The 20,951-nt window shown below is 41.7% G+C and overlaps 1 protein-coding gene and 1 pseudogene across 1 annotated transcript in view; one reads left to right on the top strand and one right to left on the bottom strand.

Moving 5' to 3' along the window:
• Positions 1-9,904: 9,904 nt before the first annotated feature.
• LOC136388348 (ATP synthase subunit alpha, mitochondrial-like) lies at positions 9,905-11,943 on the bottom strand (annotated as a pseudogene).
• A 2,297-nt stretch (positions 11,944-14,240) lies between these two features.
• FAM234B (family with sequence similarity 234 member B) overlaps positions 14,241-20,951 on the top strand; it is a 34,608-nt gene continuing 27,897 nt past the window's right edge. The window contains exon 1 of the mRNA XM_066355424.1: positions 14,241-14,284. Within this exon, the coding sequence (XP_066211521.1) occupies positions 14,248-14,284 (37 nt within the window). The 5' untranslated portion in view covers positions 14,241-14,247. The remainder of the gene's footprint in view (positions 14,285-20,951) is intronic.

The following is a 20,951-nucleotide window of genomic DNA, read 5'->3' as shown; positions in this document are numbered from 1 at the left end:
ATCATGCCCCGCCTTTTCTCCCTTGATCTCTCTGCAGCATTTAAAACAATTGATTACACTCCCAACCTCCCCACACTTTTTTCTTTCGGCTTCCAGGATACCATATTCTCCTGGTTATCCTCCGATTTCACTGGCTGCTCCTGCTGGTTTCTCTGCTGTCTCTTCCTCTTCTCCATGAACTGTGAGTGTTGAAATGCTGCAGCAGCACCCCCTCCCCTCCCCTCCCCTCCCCTTTCCTTCTCCCCTCTATTTGAATAATTGTAATCTCATTCACATATATGCTATATGCTAATAACTCCCAAATTTACATCCCCACCAACGGTTTATCCCTGAACTCCAGATTTTTATAACTGCCTAAATACCATTTCCACTTGCATGACCACTCCGATGTGCAATTTAGCCCACCACAAACCAAACCCTGCCTGAACTCCCCTTTCCAGCCTGATGCTCCCTGTCCCCCCTTCTCTAGTTTTCCAGCTGCTCAGGCTAAAAGCATCAAAGTCTCCTTGATTCTTCTCTCTTGCACGCCTTACATTCAATTGTTAGCAGATCTTGTGGACTCTACCTTCAAAATAAACTAAGAACCTTCCCACTTCTTCCCACCTTCACTGCCATCACTCCTGTCTAAGCCACCATCAGTTCTTAACAGGATCATTGCAGTAGCCAAAGCTATTCACCACCCCAACCATAGTCTTTGCTTATGCCTACAAAGTCTATATAACCTGTTTCTGCTTTGCCCATATCTGACCTCATTTTTACTCTTTCCCTAGAACCATCCTTTTCAGCTACATTCTTGCTGGTCCTCAATCAGGCCAGGCATGCATCTGCCTCAGAGGCTTTTCACTTGCTATTCATGTGGCCTCCATAAGTCTTCGTTCCAATGTTACCCTGTTACTGAAGCCTTATTTAACTGTCTGCTTAAAATTGGGCACCCCACTACCCTTACCATCTGCAACTACACTTCATTTCCATTCACTTTTCTATTTTTCTCCATAACATCTGACACATATATTTTATTTATTTATCTACCTTCTCCCCTGCCTAGCTCCATATACCATGAGGGCAAGGATTTTTGTCTATTTTTCTTGATCTTACTGCCCCAGCATTTGGAATAGGGTCCAGAAAGTAGGAGTCACTCAAATATATGTTGAATGAATAATTTTAAAAATGAATGAATGAATGTGTCCCAAAAGGGAAGCAGCTAGATAAGCAGGCCCGCCTTCCTTCTCCTGACTCACCAATCAGAAGAGTCACTTATTCCACGATGCTCTAGCAGAAATCCCCGCAGACGGATATCTGAGAATTGGGAATTAAGTGTTCTCCCCAAAAGTGACGGAGGAAAATATGAAAACCTATTTGAAAACATCTCTTCAAATAAAGACCACCTCAGAACAAGCTTGTTTCCAAACCCAGAAAGCCAGCCAGGTTAAATAGTGATCAGGATTTATTAGGTTACCTCAGATGCAAGATAGTAATAACATTATTTAAGAAATAATTTTTAGATCCTGTGATTATAATGAATATTTAAGACATACTTTTTAGGTCAAATAGTTAAGAAATAATTTTTAGGTTTCATGTAATTCATAAAATTATATTACAACAATGTGCTTCAAGTAAGGGAAGCTGAAAATGATCAATGTATAGAAACAAGACTAATGGATAGTATTTCATATAATTGTGAGTTAGGGAAAACTTACTTTTATATAGTATATCTTGTGTCATTGCCATTTATCTTTCCCTCAGGGCAAATCAACACAGAGGGAAAGACATTGTGTGTTGGGCTTTCTGTCCTCTAAGGCAGTGGTTTACATAGCCCCGTGGCATCGCTCAGGGCCAGAGAGAGCTGGGAGCCTCCGTGTCTGGGATGTGGTCCAGCCTGTGGTGGATGAGAGCTGCAGGGAGACTGCTGCTGGCCTGGCAGGTGCGCCGTTCAGGTTGGGTATCAGTCATGGTCCCATCGACAGTCAGGCTCACGGGATGACACAGGAATTCTGTGAGGTTTAATCTTTTGTATAATAAGAGAAAAATAAACAACACCTATGTTTTCTTTCTTGCCCGAACAGAAAAGCAGGTGAAAAGTCAGAATCTGTGCCTATGTTGGGCCTGAGAGAGACAAAACCTGAGTAACTTAATCCACCATGACCTCTTTCTTGTAACTTGTGTGACCAAGAGCAGTGACAAAATTTGAAAACATTTGGATGACATGAATCAAAGAATGTGCAATTAAAAAATATATATATAATTAATTAATGTCTTCCCTCCTTTAAAATTTTTTTTTCTAAATTAATTTTATTCTTCTCTTATAATGTGATATTCAGTCATGGATTCTCTTTTATCCAATAAACATCTGGGGCAATGTGCTAAGGATTGTTTAGGGCTAAAATATATACAAAGATTTCATTTTTATTGTTTAAATCTCTAACATTTAGTAGGAGAGTTTAAGATGGTAGACATATATTCAAATCATTACAACACACAGATTCTTATAATTACACTCTAAGAAGGGAAGAAAAAATGAAGTGTTCTAGCATGTCAGTGACACAAGCATGATACCCTAATTATTGACTTTTAGAACATTACTTGGGACTTAACCAGTGAGCTAGAAATGCAGAACTAAAAAGACTCAACCAGGAGTGCAGTCTAAATATGAACAAACCAGTACTGCCTACGTCCTGACCAATCAATCAGAACATGTCTGACTGACTCATCCTCTAAGACTCCCAATGGATTAGAACAAACGTCCAAATGTCAGCTACATTCAGCATTGAGTACCTATCATGAATCAGGTACTGTCTTAACAGGGTTTTTAGTCTGGTTACTTTGCTATATGTGAGGCAAGGGTTACAAATAGTTTTCAATTTTTAGACCAAATCAAATTGATAGGGAGTGGCCCCCTGGACAGCTGGGTTAGGGATTCTAAAGCTGAGTGTAGGCTCACTGCGAAAGAGTGTGGTGACCGATGTGTGCCATGGATGAAGAAAGGACAAATTGTAGCACACATGCCATGTATTTGCTTGTGACTGAAAAACTAGACAAACCTGCATTCAAACCCTCCTTCAGCCACGTAGGAAATGTGCGACTTTGGGCAAGTGGCTTTATCTGTCCAGCTTATGCATCCTCATTGTAAGACTGGGGTAGTAGTACCCGTTTCATAGGATTATGGTGAGAGTTAAAATACAAGAATATATTGAAGGGGTAGTATGGAGAACTCTGTGTGAGAATTCCATTGTATGAAGTGACAGCTTCCATGCAACTATTCTTCCCTCTGTGGGATGGAGGTGAGATTCGAGCTTCATGTTGAGGCTGATTGCAGCAGGAGGCTGGAAAGGGAGGAATAGAAAGCGGGACAGAAGCAAGAGTGTCCTGGTGGAGGAAGATGCAATGATGGAGCCAGGAGCAGAGACCTGGGAGAAGGGATGTATCCAACAGATTTTTGAGATTGCAGTTCTGTGTGCTCTGTGATACTTCCTCCTATGCCCTTGAATCTTCAGGAAAACTATACAAGTCACAATATGCTTGGTCCACTGGATTTCTTTTGGGGGCAGTGGTGGAGGAAGCTGGTGAAGGGCTGAGTCTTAGCTTACAATTGGCAAGGGTCCAGAACTATGCCTTCTGCTATAGGTGGTAAGTGCTGAGTATATAATAGCTATCGCCCTCTCCATTACTACCACAAGTGCTTCGGTAGACATATAAGCAAGCTACGATGACAGCCTAGAGGAAAGAGAGCTACTTTGGCCTGGGTGGATCTGGCTTTAATTACACTGTCATTCTTAAATATATGTTCCAGCCAGAAACTTGCTAAAAAGAAGCCTTTGTTTAAATCTCAGGGCCCAGAAAGCATGTTAATGTCTAGAATACTATAGATTGCCAGTCTGTATGAATCTAAGCTGGGTGAGCCGTGTGTGTGTGTGTGTGTGTGTGTGTGTGTGTGCGCGCGCGCGCTCGCGCGCACGGTTTAAAAGATGCTCTGGGAACATAAACCTGTTTGTCTTCCTAATAAGACATGGCAATTCCTGGTCATAGTCATGTCCTCTTTGATGAGAAGTGAATATACCTTCTGTACACACCTCTTTTGAACTTCCTGATCCAAATGCAAAGCTGGTTGCATAGGATCCTTGGCAGTTGCAGTTAACCCCCAAATAATCTTTGCTAAGCATCTCTTTTGCTTTTCCCAATTTCCCTGCTGTGTTTGCTATTTGTTACAGTATTTTCTTTTACTTTTTAATCTCATTCTTATTATTTCTCCTTGATTCTATCTCTTTGACACTAGTGTAGCAGAGGGTACTACTCTGAGACAGGTCTGCCAGTGGGTCCAGACTTGTCCATGCTCTGCAGACAGATGTTGGAATGGCTCCCAGAAATCTCTCTGTGGAGGGATTAAGGAGCCTCTTAGGAGGGATATACCTTATACCAGTGGTTCTCAAAGGTATGTGTGCCAGGGTGCACTGGTGTGTCCTAGAAGGTTTCCAGGTGTGCCCTATGGTAGGTATTTCAGAGAAATATGTGCCTGTTGGGGACCAAAAAACCAACAGGGTTTTTGGAGTTTAGATTTTTGGGGGACAGAGGTGTGGGGGATTGGCTGTAAGCTGACAGTCTGCCCAACCCTCCACCTTACTTGCCTGATTAGGTTGCAAAAGGCTGTTAAGCTGAGGTGCTGGATTGTTTACACTACCCCTTATGTTCCCCAGAAAGACTGGAGGCAAGTTTCTTCTATCCTTTGGTGTAAAGTTAAGATGGTATGTATGGTGGGGGTTTTCTGCACTCAACACAATTAAGAGTAAAAAGAGAGGAATTCTTCAATGTATTGATGAGGAAATGAGAGTTTACTTTTCAAATACAGGTATATTTGAATGCCCAAACATTGAAGAGATCCCCAGGGCACATCAGGCTCATGTTTCTTATAAACACAAGAATGAAAAAAACAACACATTTGCGCGGGGACCTGCCAAATTTACTAAATCTTACTAAGAGTGGATCTATATATATAAAAAGATAACTTTTTTGTCGGTTTTTTAATTTTTTAGTCCCTCTTTTTTTATGAATTCTAAAAAGCATAACTCAAAAAATGTAACATAAAAATGTTTTTTAATGTCAGAATAAATTTAATTTTGTCGTATTTATTTTGTTTAATTACCATAAAAGCATGCTTGGACTTTATTTTTTTTCTTTAATATTTGACTTAATTATTAGAACATATTTCTCAGAAATTTGTATATAGTGCACCTACAATTATTTGTAGGATTTTAAATGCACCCCGACTTCAAAAAGTTTGAGAAACACTGCCTTATACACAGTGGAAAGTCCTAACTCAAGACAAGCTCAGCTCGGGTGCCGGGGTCCAGCCCCGGGGGGAATCCAGGGGTCCCACAGGAAGAGACGGCGTCGGCACGAATCGAGTGAGAGAGCCAAATTCTTTTCTTTCTCTTTATTCTCTGGTTAGCATTTACTGCCAGGCATCTCCGCCAAATGCTGGTCTAGCTTTCTTTTTATGCACACACACTAAGTTACAATCACATGATATTCAGAATACATTGATTAATTATTGCTTTTGTATCACTATTCTTACATTTCCTAGGTAACAGTTAATTCATTTCTATAAACTATAAATCAGGTGGTAAGTCATTCATATACAATAACTTGAACAGCAATAACAATATTGATACAAACTTCCAAAAGGTCAGTACTTGATTAATAACTCTACCTTGTCTAGGATACTATTGTCTAGTCAAATTTTATTTATTTACTATATTCATACACTAAGTCTAACTTTACTTTTCTCAGAGTGTTCCACCACCTGCAGGTCAGGTATGCAAGAAGAATGGAAAGTTTCTTTACCACATGAAAAGGCTAGGGAGGAAAAGTGATGAATTAAGTGAAGGCTGAAAGGTGCTCTGTGTATAGTTACTCTTTCCTACCTATTCATAAGTCACAATCTATTCTTTCTAACATGATTAATAAGAAGAAATTCTCCTACAAACTTAACCCTTTATGATGGATATCATAGCCAGCCTCTTATGTCTATGAGCCCAGTTCAAGGGGCTTACAGGCTTTTCTGTGGAACTCACACCCTCTGTCTCATTTCCAAAGAAATTACTATGAATCTACAGGGAAAGCACGGTACTATTATCTCTGTGCCATAAATGATAGCACACACCCAGAAAAGGGGGGATATAAGGCCAGATTAATTCAAAAAGGTCAAAAGGGGGAAGTATCATTGTGCCTTTCCTTTGCGGTGACTTTGTCAACCCGCAGCTGTTAGTCTTCACTGCGGTGACTTTATTAACCAGCAGCCATTGGTCTTCTTCTGCTGTGACTTTGTCAACCAGCAGTTGTGGATCTTCTTCTGCTGTGACCTTGTTAGCCAGCACTAGTGGATCGGCTCCCGACACTCGGGAACAAAGCTTTAGTCCCTAGAGGAGAAGGGCAATTCCAAGTAGGACCATGCCTCAACCCCCTCCCCACCACCTACAACTCAGCTCTGTAGCCTATAAAGACTTGGGGCGACTCGAGACTGGCTAGATGGTCATCAAACTGTTTCCTTTTTTTCCTAGGCTCATATCTTCCTGACACACATACAGGAGTGGGCAAAAATAGGTTTACAGTTGGTCTTATGGAAAAAGACATTGGTTATTGGTTAAATTACCAGCCATCATTACATAAAAGATAAGTCAGATAAGGACAGAAAACAATAAGAAGACAAATAATACAGGTAAATAATGCAATAATTAATAAATACTAATACAAGAATAAACTCTGTTTTGCGTACTCACAACTGTAAACCTGCTTCCATCTGTGCCTGTACTCTGTGTCTGACTTCTGGCTATATAAATGTGGGCAGAAGCCACATATACCACCTCAGGCCTGGCTCATACAACTTCCCGCATGACAGAAGTCACAAATGTCCAGTGGAGGACTCTGGGCCCTACAGATGAGGCTGTACTAGCCGGAAGGAACTTGGGCCCCTGAATGACTAGGAGGAGTAGAGCCCCAAAGCTGCCTATCCCTGTGCTTACCCTTACTGTGACATGAGCAGAATTATTTTCTAAAACCATTGAAATTGTTGTTGTTTGTTTTACCTCACCCTGACTAAAAATGGAGAGCTCTTTTTAATGAAAATACGGCATTTACCTTGAAGAACAGGCAGCCTGGCATTGGTATTTTTCCAATAAGTATAATATAACAACAAAAACAAAAACAAACAAAAACCAGAAAGGCAGTCTTCCCTAGTTGCCATTGCACTAAAGAGCTTTGACATCTTAACACCACTAAAATATGAAGTGGTATTGACTAGTGAGAGATACAAGTGCTAACACATTTTGAAAAGAGGTAGAAATGGCCACAAGCAGTTGTGGGATTCGGCCAGTTCACACTGGTTCAGCAGAACTGACTCCTAATTTTTTTTGTTGAGTTTGGTGAACCAGTTGTTGAAATGGCACCTGCAATCAGGGTTCTCTCTAAGGTGGGTGCCTGGGCAGCTGCCGATTGTGGACATCACAAATTTACATCCCTCACTCTTTTTTAACGTTCATCTGCACAACAGCATATTCTAAGCGCCTGTGGTAATGTTCATTCTGTCCATAGGTGAAAAAAATTGCAAGCGAGGATGCCAATCAAGAAGCAATATGGAATTATGTTAAATAACAATTTTATTGTTTTTTTGTCAGGTATTTAATATTTTTTCATTAAAATTTTAAAACTCTTTCTTATAATCTAGTTTTGTGTACCTCTTTTATTGTTCTTATTTAAGTATTAAATCCATGAAATAATAAACTCAGTATATCATTTTTTAATACTTAAAACAGTTTTAGGGCAGAGAACCGGTTGTTAAATTATTTGAATCTCACCACTGGCCACAAGGCCTGGTGGTCTCACTGGTGACCATAGTGATACTGGTTCCAGGAAGAAGCAGGAAAAGGTACTGGGGGGCTCAAGATCAGTAGAAATGGCCGTGGTGTCCAGGAAATGATAAGTATTAGATGACCAGATTTGATCATGAGCCTATGTAGGATGTTGAGAGATTTTGAGTGATACAATGGTACCTTGACACAAAAGTTTAATTCGTTTCATGGCCGAGCTCATGACTCAATTTGCTCGTGTGTCAAATCAAATTTCCCCATTTAAATTAATAGGAATGCAATTAATCTGTTCTGGCTCCCAAAACACCCACAAATTTTTTGTTTTATATGCTTTTAAATAAAAAAAATGTACTTTGTAAATAACAAATACACACATATACATATATATATACACATAATAAGAGAATGTAAAAGAATAAACTGGTTTATGAAATTTATTTACCTTCAAGGTCAGGTGAAGATGCTGGCCGAGGGGGAGGAGATATTAACATAACAATGGCCCTTCCCAAGCAGGCAGGTAATTTGCAATTTCACAGACAACTGCCCAGCGCCATTTTTAACAATAAAAGTGAGCAAACTCAGAATATACATATTTTACAAACTCATTTGCCCAACAATCATCATTTTCTTCACTGACTTGACTTTTGCCACACTTTCCTCACTTTCACTTAGAGGCCATTTCAACAAAATCCTTTCCATGGAAGTTTATTTCTTCCTCTTTTTCAGAACGTTTGGCAGGCCTTCTAGTGGAGGGTGGCAGAAACTCGTGATTCAAATATCCGCTCATGACTTAAAGCAAAAAATCCTGCGAGTGACTGCTCGTCTCTCAAATTGCTCATGATTTAAAGTGCTTGTGTGTTAAGGTACCACTGTACTTGGGAGATCACAAAGCTAATGAGAACCAGCAAATAAATATTGGTTTCCTCTGCAAGGTACGGGAAGGTTGGGAGATTGGGGAAGAACACTCCCACTGCAGATCAATATTGGAAGGATCTTTTGGCTTCAGTTGTGATTTGAGAAATAGAATTTCTTTTCATAGCAGTACAGTAGCCCAGAAGGTTGGGCATCCTTCCCCAACCACCCTTGTTTCACTGGTTGGGGAGGTAAGCCAAGTTGGGTAGTCAGGAAGCTCCAGGCGAGGCCTCGCTGGGTGTTTGGGTGGGAAAGACACTCACCTTCTGCTAGGAAGCTTAGAGAGGTTTTCTCTATGCTAAAGGCAAAGATCCTGATTTATTTGATGGCTGCTTTGAATTTTTCCTTTAATTGGAAGAAAAGTGCACTACATTTGACAAACACTGTTCTAATCTGTGGCTTTTGTGTTAAAATGGAAGCTAATGTGGGGGGATGGGAGAGATTTCCAGAGAGAAGCTCTGGGAGCCAGGAGCAAACAAGTCCTCAGCATCTGCTCCCCTTGAAAATCATTTGGGCAAAGCCGAGTGGTGGGAGTGGACATGCCACAAAGATTAGGCACGGCAAGTTGAGAGGCTGGAGATACCACGTCTATGAGGTGTGCATACATGCACCCACATTTCTGTGCACACACAGAATTCTGTTTATGCACACTGGTTCTTGGGTGACTATACTGTTTAAAGCAAAAATTTAACCAAACTTTAAACTGCGAAGCTTATTTTACTTCCATCACATGAGAAGGGACTCTTCTAGAATATGCCATTTCACTAAGAAGGTGGGTAGATTTCCTTTTTCCTTCTCTCCTGTATAACCTGGCTGATCCAGTCCACCTTACCCTCCCTTAGAAAAGCAAGCTTGTTCTTCGGCAACTAAAATGGACATTTTTTGTATGTTACTCACTTTAAAGGTTCTTTTTCTCAGTTTTCGTATCTAAAGAACGTGTTTCAATGCACTAATCTGATATTAGGCAAGCCACTACTGACTTACTGTGACTCGTAGTGTTGCTCCTCCTAGATGACCTACATAGATGTAAGATAAGATAGCTCTTTTTTTTTTTTTCAATTTAAAATCTTTATTCTTAAGGTGATTTCTGTATATCTGGAGTATGAGAGTAATCCTTTTACAAGTAGAACTGACTACTAGAAGAAACAATGAGAAAGCCAAGCTGATGTTTGTTGCAAATCCTTCTGAGTTTCAGCTTCAAATCCAGCCAAGAAGTTTGTTACAATCTCTTTCAACTTTGCATCTGACTGTACTAAGATCTTTTTGTCTACCCTGACATTGCCCAACAGGGCTTGTGATTTTGCTGGGCTCCGGTTTCTCAAGATAACCCCTTAGACCAGCATACATAACAGCTACTTGTTCTTCAATAGCCTTGGGAGAATACTGTACTTGCTTCAACAACTCGGTCAGACGCACACCATGGCTCAAGAGCTATAGAGTGGTAACATCAAGATCAGAACCAAATTGAGCCAATGCAACAAACTCTCGATACTGAGTCAATTCTTGCCACCCGCTTCACGGCCCTGGTTTGGGCAGCAGATCCAAGTTGGGACACAGACAACCAATGTTAATGGCAGGGTGGATACCTTTGTAGAATAATTCTGTTTCCAAGATCTGCCCATCAGTGGTCGAAATAACATTCATTGGAACATAAGCAGACATGTCACCAGCTTATGTTTCTGTGACTGGTAAAGCAGTCAAGGAGCCACCAACCAAAAAATCATTTATTCTGACTGCTCGTGTTAGCAGACAGGACTGCAGGTAGAACACATGTGAGGACAGGCTTCACTACCAGGGGATCCATGTGTTATAAAGTATTGTACCTCATTTCTGCGGGTTCATGGAGACACCAAGTCCAATATGAAATTTGAGGAGTTTTATTATGAAAAGCTGGCAGCATACATGGGGCAATCCTCCTACCCAAATCATGCAGCCCTGATAACCTGTCAGAGGCTGCTTATATACTCTTTGACCACATACAGGTGGGGCGAAGCATAATATCATGACACAAGCTTACAACTACATACAGGTGGGGATTCACAAGATATACATTTCACAGATTCTTCCAATGTCTCTCCCCTCTCTCCATTGCCAGGGCATGCTATTCCTAGGATTCAAAGAGGGGGAGAAAGAGAGCAATATACAAATTCTATCTCCTATTGAAACAGCAAGGAAGTTCTTCAAATACCTTACTACACATGCAGCAGCAAAGATATCTGATGATAAGGCTGTTTGGATAAGTTGTCATGGACGATCAAAGCATGTTAACCTTGCCCTAAAATATTCTCCCACAGAACACCCAGAATAAAAAAGCCAGGTGCTGAAGTGGGGCAGCATCAAAAACAGTTGCTGAAACCACAGTGGTGTACTTACTTCATGGCATGTGCATCTGTCAGTCTCTCACCATTTAGACAACAGTGGGTCTCTTTAGACCAATAGCAATGTAGATACAGGACATATTTTCATCAGACCCATCATTGAAACGTTTCTGGTTAATGATTATGTCAATAGCAATTGATGTTTTGCCATTCTGTCGATCACCAATAATCAGCTTGCACTGACCATAACCAATGGACACCAAGCTATCCACAGCTTTAAAGCCAGTCGGCATTGGTTCCTGCACAGAGATTTGAGGAATGATCCCAGGGGCTTTCAGGCCAACTCATCTATGGGTCTTAGAACCAGTTAGACTTTCTATCAATGACATTACCAAGGGCACCTATTATATGTTCCAATAGCTCCTCCCAATGGGAACATCCACAGTGGGTCCTGTTAGCTTCATAATATATCCTTCCTTAATTACTATAGTTTATCATTTCCAAACAGGATAACACCAACATTGTTGGGTTCCAAGTTCAGAGACGTACCCTTTAAACCTGAAGAAAACTATCATTTCTTCTGCTTGACCATTCCTTAGCCCACGTACTCAGGCAATACCATCACTAATACTTAAGAAACCCTAGTCTCTTCAAAGTCAACCGAGGTGTCAGCTTCAAGAATCCACTCTTCAAGAATAGGGGATATCTCAGCAATGCCAGTGTAATGAAGATGGGTGTTAGAGGCATGGCGATTCCTTGCAGCAATGAAGGATGACCCCAAAGCATTTTTGGAGACCAAACTAGAGCGAGAAGGAAGGGCACAGGGCCATGGCCTTGGTGACACACACAGAGAGCATTTTCGCAGCTTCTTGGTAGTTCCTCCATAGCCGCAGTCTCAGGACTGACTCAGGTATGGTTTTTGATTGTCCCTTCACAGAAGTGACAAAGTAGAAATTTGGGGTATTGTAGAAGGCTGGAAAAATAATATCCCATTAAGTTCTTATTACATTTATTATTGTTGTTAAATTGTCAAAAAATAATAAATTCTTAACAAAATAAGAGCTAACACTTATAAAACACTTTCCGGGTCCCAAGCATTGTTCTGAGTGCTTTGCATGTATTCATTTAATTCTCAGGACAACTCTGTGGAATAGGAACTATTCCATTCCCACTTTGCAGGTGTGGAAATTGAGGCAGAGAGATTGAGCAACTAGCCCTCGATCTGACAGCTAGGAAATGGGGCAGTGGGGGTTGAAGTCATGACCCCGCTCCAGAGTCTGCTCTAAGTCAGTGACATTTTTCCCCCTGGGAAAATGGGTAATTGGGATGTTTCTTAAGAGTCTCAGATTTCACCCACAGGATAGTTTTTTTTAAAAATTTATTTTATTTATTGTTTATATAGATTCTAGTGTCACCCCGAATGCATCCCCCTCCCCTGTATTCCCCTCAGCATCACCTTGACCCCTTCTCAACATCACTCTCCCCTCTTCCCTTCAGGTTTATCCCATCCTATCATCCCCTTTCCCTCCGGTCCCTTTGATCCCTCCTCTGTCTCAATTCCGTTCCTCAGTTCACACTGTTTCTTGGATTCCTCAAACCACTTTTAGGAATATACCTCAAGAACACCATATTACTGATTCAAAAAAAAAAAAAAAAAAAAAGAAGAAATGCACCCCCATGTTTATGATGTTTATAGAGCATTGTTCACAATAGCGAAGATCTGGAAACAGCCCAAGTATCCGTCAGTGGATGAGTGGATTAAAAAGCTGTGGTACAGCCTGACTGGGCGGTGGCGCAGTGGATAGAGTGTCGCACTGGGATGCGGAAGACCCAGGTTCGAGACCCTGAGGTCACCATCTTGAGTGCGGGCTCATCTGGTTGGAGCAAAAGCCCACCAGCGTGAACCAAAGGTCGCTGGCTCCAGCAAGGGGTTACTCAGTCTGCTGAAGGCCCACGGTCAAGGCACATATGAGAAAGCAATCAATGAACAACTAAGGTGTTGCAATGTGCAATGAAAAACTAATGATTGATGCTTCTCATCTCTCTCTGTTCCTGACTGTCTGTCCCTCCCTGTCTATCCCTCTCTCTGACTCACTCTCTGTCTCTGTAAAAAAAAAAAAATGTTTAAAAAGCTGTGGTACATATATACAATGTAATACTATGGGACTATGAAAAAGAAGGAATAATTACCTTTTGCAACAACATGGATGGACCTGGAAACTATTATGTTAAGTGAAATAAGCCAGGCAGAGAAAGAAAAATATCATATGACCACAGGATAGTCTTATCTGCATTTTCTCAGGGGAATGGGCCAGCCTCCAAGCTGAGAGTTTCCTTAGAGGTTTTGTTTGACATTAAGAAGTTACTTCACCTTTTTAGACCTCAGTTTTCTCTTCAGTGAAGCAAGGAGGGTGGACTAGATAACATCTTCACCATTACTGCACTAAAAGGCCGATCTCTTGGTGCCTGTGAGGAAAAGCAGGTCAGTTTCTGCTACCTACTTCTCAAGCTAGGAGCTGCAGGTAGAGAAACTGGTAATAAGAATTTCTCTACCTGGTAGAGAAACTGGTAATAAGAATTGAGGGTTAGAGCTCCAGGAAGCTTTGATCTTTAACCTAAGAAACAGAGACAGTTGCCTATTGTGCGCTGTGGCTTTTAAAGATTATATAATTTAATTCTTACAGTAAGCTGTGGAAGAACATAGTATTGTCTCCATTAAAAAAAAATGAAGCTGAAACTTAGTCATACCAAGTGACTTGCTCAAGATGGCCCAGCTAGTAAGGGATGCAAGCAGGATTGAAATCCTGTCTATCTTGACTCCAAAGCCCAGGGCGCATTTCTCAACCTGCGCCTCCGTTAACATCGGGTATATCATTACATTCTCACTGCAAGTCTACGTGGTAGTTATCACCTTCCCATTTCACTGAGGAGGAAAGGGAGACTCAAGTCAGGTGCCAAGTGAGAGGCCTGGCTCCGAGTGGGCGGGAGAAGAGCCTGCAGAATGTGCTGGTGTGCGCCGAAGCCGCAGGCGGACCTCCGCTCTTGACCCTGTTTAGCCCCGCGGCCCCTACCTTTTCAGGTCCCCAACCCGCGGACCGTCCGCTTGGAACTACATTACCCGAAAGGCCTCGGGCGCGCGCACGCGCACCGCGGACTCCGCCATGGCGACAGTGCTGTCCAGAGCGCTCAAGCTCCCGGGTAAGGAGTCGCAGCCTCGCGACCACCCCGCCCCCGTCGGGCCTGGGGGGATGGGGAGGCGAGGTTCTGGGGGTGAAGCGGTGGAGGGCTGGCCCCAACCTGGGCAGAGGTGCAGGCGCATGGAGACGAGCGGTGCAGTCCCCGTGGGCTGGGGTTAGTGGCACCAGGTGGGTCAGGGATCGCGGGCGCGGGTCGAGCCTGCGAGACTCGCGGGAAGGGACCGTGGGAGGCTCGCGGGGCAGGTGGCTGGAAGCGGGCCGACGCTGCTGCGGTGGCGAAGGTCAGAGCGCGCGTCGCCTTCCTCTCGGGGAGGGCTGGTGAGGGGAGCATCTTTTCCAGAGCGTCGCGGACGATCAGAGTACCGCTGAGCCTCCAGCTCTTTCTTGGGTTGCACCTGAGCCGAGGGCGGGGAGCAGGACGGTGTATGACCCTCTCGAGCAGTCTTCTCCCCACTTAACGATGGGTATTATCCCTCCGAGTTTACAGAAGAGGAAAATGGGAGTTATTTGGCCAATTAACTTGTCCAGAGTTGCAAGGCAATATTGGGGAAACCTGGACTTGAATGCTGGGGGTCTTTTAACGCTAGATCTTGGGCTTTTGATTCCACTTGGTCAGTCTCTGGCCGTCCAGGCTAAGCATTTAGAAGGGAAATGACGTGGCACCTGCAAGTTGCAGATAATACACAGAATATTCTTTAAAGAGGCTCTAGTGGTGATAACAGCTTCTAGAGCTAATTCAGTACTTTGGGCAGCAGCTCCAAGGTTTTTGTTCGTTGTTTTGTTTTTGACCTTCAGGATGAAACTATGCTGCTAGAAACTTGTTACTTTAGTAAATGTAAATTTTATTCTGCCCAAATAAAATTTAAAATGTTTGTGGTTCTATCTAAATAAAATGTAAACATTAAGGTGTAAACATTTGTTTGCTTGCTAACTTAAGGGGTTAGTGGGAAAAGCAGTTGCTTTCATTGGCATCTGAGTGGTGGATAGCCAGCACAAGGTGCAGGGGGTTGCAGGGTCCTTGTTCTCAGGGAGCTTGCAGCCTGCTACTCTGAGCTGTGGATGGATGCATTGGGTATGGATGTGGAACAAATTTGCATTTCTGTCTCCAGACTTCATGACCTAAGACATTGCTTTTTACATAGGCTTATTAGAGCATTGGGAGGAACATTGATAGTACTTATTTTGGAATGTGTATGTGACATTGAAATGAAAAGAGAACATGTCCCTGTACCAGCAGGATTCATTAACTTTGAGGAGAAGAGCCTTGTGTGTTCTTGGTGTAGGATGATATCCTCCCAAGGGGGTGTAATGAGCTATCAGACACATTTGCTTTATAATTTTTCTTTTAGTTTCTCCCCCACGCCACACCTCTCTCACCCCCAGGTAAGGTAGTAGCTATTCTGTGAGGATGGGAATGCAAGAAAATCTTGCTTTCAAAACTCTTGAATTGTGAATTCTCACATCCTGAGGCTGTGGCATTATTACTCCCTGAAGTATTCAGTTGCAGTAACTTGGTCATCTGATGGGGTAGAGAAAACACAGTCTGGTTCTTGGGCCTGTGTTTGGACAGCTGCGTGCCATGAGCAGTTAAGTACGTTTGATACTTTTTTAGGCCTAGATACAATGGCTATATATTCTGTTATGTAATATGGAGTCCTTTCCTGAGGTTTTTATTTTCTTTCTTTCTTTCTTTTTTTTTTTTTTTTTTTTGGTTTGTACTTTAGCTGGTCTCCCTCTTGCCTTTCCTCCCTTCCACTCCAAATATAATTTTTAGCTTTTAAATTAGGTAAAAGTTGCTTTCTTTTAGCTTGTTTTGGATACATTGTCATTGGGATTATGAGGTTGCTGTCCTATTTGAGTTACTATGTCATATTACCTTAGTTAATGTCATCACTATTTTTTTAAAGGGGGCAGAAATAACATAAAACATATTAATTTTATGTATCCAATATGACAATTCAGTATTTGTATGTGTTGTGAAATGATTATCACAGTGGTGTCTTTCCTGTTTTATGTGTAAGGAAGCAGATAGAGTGGCTACTAAGAGCATGAGACAGGTTTGAATTCAAACCCAGTCATTACCAGATTTGTTACTTAATCTCTTTAAACTTTAGTTTTTTCATGTACAATGGTAATATTATTATGGAACATTGACTGTATTCCACACACTCCACTACATATTGACCTCATGGGGTTATTTGGCAAAGTAAAAGAGGTGGATATACTTGAGAGTTTGGTCAACTTCAACACGTTATTCAATAAGTGTTAGCTATTATTATTTTCATCATTAGCACCATGATCATTATGAATGTGATACTTGAAGGAAGGCCCGATGTAATAGTGAGGTAATGACAGATGTTCTCAACCTTGTGAAGTTGCTGGTGATGTATTTCACTGTCTCATACCCTTCCACTAAGCTCAGGGTGGAAAGATGTTTGGCTCACATGCCTAGAGTGAGGTTAGTTAGTAACAGAAGAACAATGTGACACTCATAAAGCAGCCTGTGGGACAATTTATTTCTTAAGTATATGTATTTTTAGTTCATTTTAAAGTTTGAAGGTCAAATACTAAAGGGGACATCAGAGCATAATGTTATTACAGAGCTTTGTGTTATTATGTGTAACTTAGAGTGATTATATGCTCGGAATAAAGTAATCCATGATGTGAATTATTTACCTTTAGTTGAAGTAGAGTGTGTAGTGTAATCTAAAGTATAGTACATGTCGTTGAATAGTATATATTGTAGTATATTTACTGGAAACCTTTGGGGATGATACAGTTGCCGATGATACAGTTTGCTTTTCATATTGATGTTTTTGCTCACCATTTGGGGAATGGTATGTAACCAGCATCCTCAGTTTTCCTATGGGGAAAGTGATAGCTATGGAAAGCTCATTTCTATTGATGTATTGTGAAATCAGTGTCTTTCCCCTTATACTTTGAAAACCTTTCATTGATTAAAATGTGGATGGTGGCTGAGATCATCCGAGAAGAGAGTGCTAAAGTACCCTGGGCTTAGAAGCATGGCTTTGATGTAGCTCCTCAGCCTCAAGAGTTGATGTTTATACATCCTTTTTGCCTTTCTGTGAAACATAGCTAGAAAAAAATCTTTACTGAGGAGTTCTATAATTGGAATTGCAGTCTGTAATAACTAAGCTGAGGGTTGTCTTTGCACTATCAGGAAAAATATGTACTATTAATAGTGTAAAAGTAAATATTTATCGAGTTTGGACAAGAATTGTTCTTGATCTTTTATAATCTTTAAAAGAAAGACACAAGAGTTAGATGACCTCTGAGTCCTTGCACATTTGCCTTTATACTTCAAAACTGTCATGTCTGGATCAGAGTTCTAGTACCTCATACCCCATGTTTTTTTCTCTGAAAAGTTCTTATGTATATTATGGCATGATCTTTTAGGAGTGTTTGTAACTGTGGAGAAGTCAGCCTGATTTTTGTTGTCAGCATTAGTGACTTGATTCTTTTCCCTTGGCCTGGCTGCTCATAGGATTCTTTCTTTGTCCTTGAAAAAAATTTTTTTTTTTTTCATTTTTCCGAAGCTGGAAACAGGGAGGCAGTCAGACAGACTCCCGCATGCGCCCAACCAGGATCCACCCGGCATGCCCACCAGGGGGCGATGTTCTGCCCCTCTGGGGCGTCGCTGTTGCATCCAGAGCCATTCTAGCACCTGAGGCAGAGGCCACAGAGCCATCCCCAGCGCCCAGGCCATCTTTGCTCCAATGGAGCCTCGGCTGCGGGAGGGGGAAGAGAGAGACAGAGAGGAAGGCAGATGGGCGCTTCTCCTGTGTGCCCTGGCCGGGAATCGAACCCAGGACTCCTGCACGTCAGGCCGACGCTCTACTGCTGAGCCAACCGGCCAGGGCCCTGTCCTTGAAATTTAATGCCTTTACTGCGATATATTTAAATATTGATTATTCTGTGTCAGTTTTTCTTAGGACTTGTTGTATCCTTTATTCTGCAGTTTTAAGCCTTGCTTCCTTGCAGGAACTTTATTTTTTTAATATCTTTTAAATACTGTTTTGATTGCATTTTCTTTTTGTTCTCTTCTTCGGTTATGCATGTGTTGGATCACCTTTGTTTTCTATATTCATCCCTTTCTTTCTAGTCCTTTTTAAAGCATTGCTCTACTCCTTTTAAAAGCCATGGAGGCAAATAGTACAGACTTCAAAGCCAGATTACCTGGATTTGAATTCTTGTATAATCACTTTCTTGCTGTTTAGCTATGGGCAGTTAGTTAAATTTCCAAACCTTAGCGTCTTCATCTTTAAAATGGAGATAATAATATGTCTACCTCGGAGAGTTGTTATGAAGACTTACTAAGATAAGACAGTAAAAGGGCTTGAAACGGTGCATAGTAAGGGCTCAGAATTGCCAGCTTGTTTATTTTTAAATTTTTTTTTAAATTTTCACTAGTCTGTCCATTATGTCTCTGACTTTGTTTTGAGCAGTGTTTGTTCTTTTTGCTGATCCCAACAATATCTTTTCTAAAATTGTTTTATTATTTTCTTCCATTTTTCTGAACCCTGCTTGTTTACTTGTCATCTTTTCTATCGAGCTGTGATGTCTCCTTAGAACTATTATATTTTTTTCTTATTTCAGAGAAGGCTGTTTTCTTTAATTTCCTGGATTCCATAGGGAAGTTCCTGTTCATTACTTCTTACATTTTATGGTATTATTTGTCCAGCATTTGTTCTTTAGCTGATTTTGTTTGATGTTTTGTTGTAACTTCTTTCTCGAATAGTTGTAGAACTATGTAGTATCTTACAGAATGACTGATTATTAATGATGGCTCCTTTCTGATTGTCATTCATATTTATATGGGCAGTTGTTTTGCAGCTAGCTGGAATACTGGCTGACATGCTGGCAGAGGCCAGGGCCACAGCAGTGCGCTAGGGCAGTCGGAAGCTAGAATGTAATGTAGGCCTGTTAACTCAGGTCCCCTTTTCCTGACTGCTCTTCCTGGCTGGATGCCGCTCCCTTGGCTACCAGGGGGCTGCCACTTTGTCACAGGGCCTTAGCATGCTGACCTAGCATTTACTTCTCTTTGTTTCTTCTGCCATTTATCAGTTTATTGTCCCTGAATTACAACCTTTGTTGCCCAATCTGTGAAAGTGGGTGGATCTGGGCTCTTTCAATGCCAAGTTTATCCTTTCTTAGACCTTGCCTCTCAATTGTACGGCACCTTTTAGAGCTCTCTTCCCAGCTTTTTTTTTCTTTTTTAAGACTTTATCCATCTTAGAGAGAGACAGCGATAAGGAAGGAGGAGCGGGAAGCATCAACTCATAGTAGTTTCTTTTTCTTTTTTTTACACAGGGACAGAGAGAGAGTCAGAGAGAGGGATAGATAGGGACAGACAGACAAGAACGGAGAGAGATTAGAAGCATCAATCATCAGTTTTTCATTGCGGCACCTCAGTAGTTCATTGAATGCTTTCTCATATATGCCTTGACCGTGGGCCTTCAGCAGACCGACTAACCCCTTGCTCGAGCCAGTGACCTTGGATCCAAGCTGGTGAGCTTTGCTCAAGCCAGATGAGCCTGTGCTCAAGCTGGCAACCTCAGGGTCCTGAACCTCGGTCCTCTGCATCCCAGTCTGACGCTTTGTCCACTGCGCCACTGCCTGGTCAGGCTCATAGTAGTTTCTTTCTATGTGTGCCTTGACCAGGCAAGCCCAGGGCCTCGAACCAGTGACCTCCGCATTCCAGGTCAACTCTTTATTCATTGAGCCACCACAGGTCAGGCAGCTCTTCCCAGCTTTATATGTGCTGTCCTGTCATTGTTTAATAATTTTGTATATTAAACTTGTCCTTTTTGAATTACTGTCTGGTTTCTGTTTCCTGATTGGATCCAGATTCAAAAAAATCCACCTCTCCTCAATTGATTGCATCGCGGCTGTTTTTCTAATCGGCCACACTGATGGCCTGCTTCTTGTAATGATGGAAGCCTGTGCGTGTGGTGTTGAATAGGGCCCATTGGTCTTTCTGGGAGCCCAGATTTTGTCCTTCAAAGCAAGAGATGACTGTTTTGGCTGTATATCCGTGGAACTGGGGAGGTAACTTAACTTGTTGGTTAGGACTGTAGACTCTGTAATCAGACTGCTGAGTTTGAATCCTGGTTCTTCTTGCTAATTCTGTGATCTCAGGCATCTTCTTTATATGTTAGTGTTCTTATTGATAAAATGGGGATAATGGTAATACCTTCCACCTAGAGTTATTTTGAGGATCAAATGTTTGGACTAGTGCTTAGAATAGTAGGCACTCAGGACATTTCCAGTCCTCATCGTCCTCATCATCGTTAATTGTGTAAAAGCTACTTACTGCTGGAGACCGGAGATGTATGTGCCTACCCTAACTGTGCTTCCTCAGTTGGATACAAGTTTCACTGCATTCGGCAACAATTTTATAAATTGTAGTTTGGGAATGTGGCTGTTTCCTGAGTGACTTACAGGAATCCATCCCTTCCTTGGCCATCTCAAGCTGGAAGTATATAATTTTTTTAGAGGGACCAATTCAACAACAGCTTTGTTTTTTAATGAATGCTTGCAAATTATTTTTATAAATTTAGTAAAGATTTTATAGCTTTTTCTAGCATATGCGACAAGTTTTCTTCCTGTCTGTGATACTACAAGGGGTTCTAGGGTTACAACAGTCT

The sequence above is a fragment of the Saccopteryx leptura genome, chromosome 1 (assembly GCF_036850995.1).
Source record: "Saccopteryx leptura isolate mSacLep1 chromosome 1, mSacLep1_pri_phased_curated, whole genome shotgun sequence".
Taxonomy (NCBI): domain Eukaryota; kingdom Metazoa; phylum Chordata; class Mammalia; order Chiroptera; family Emballonuridae; genus Saccopteryx; species Saccopteryx leptura.
The sequence above is the reverse complement of the archived record's forward strand: the minus strand, read 5'-3'. Positions and strand labels throughout refer to the sequence as shown.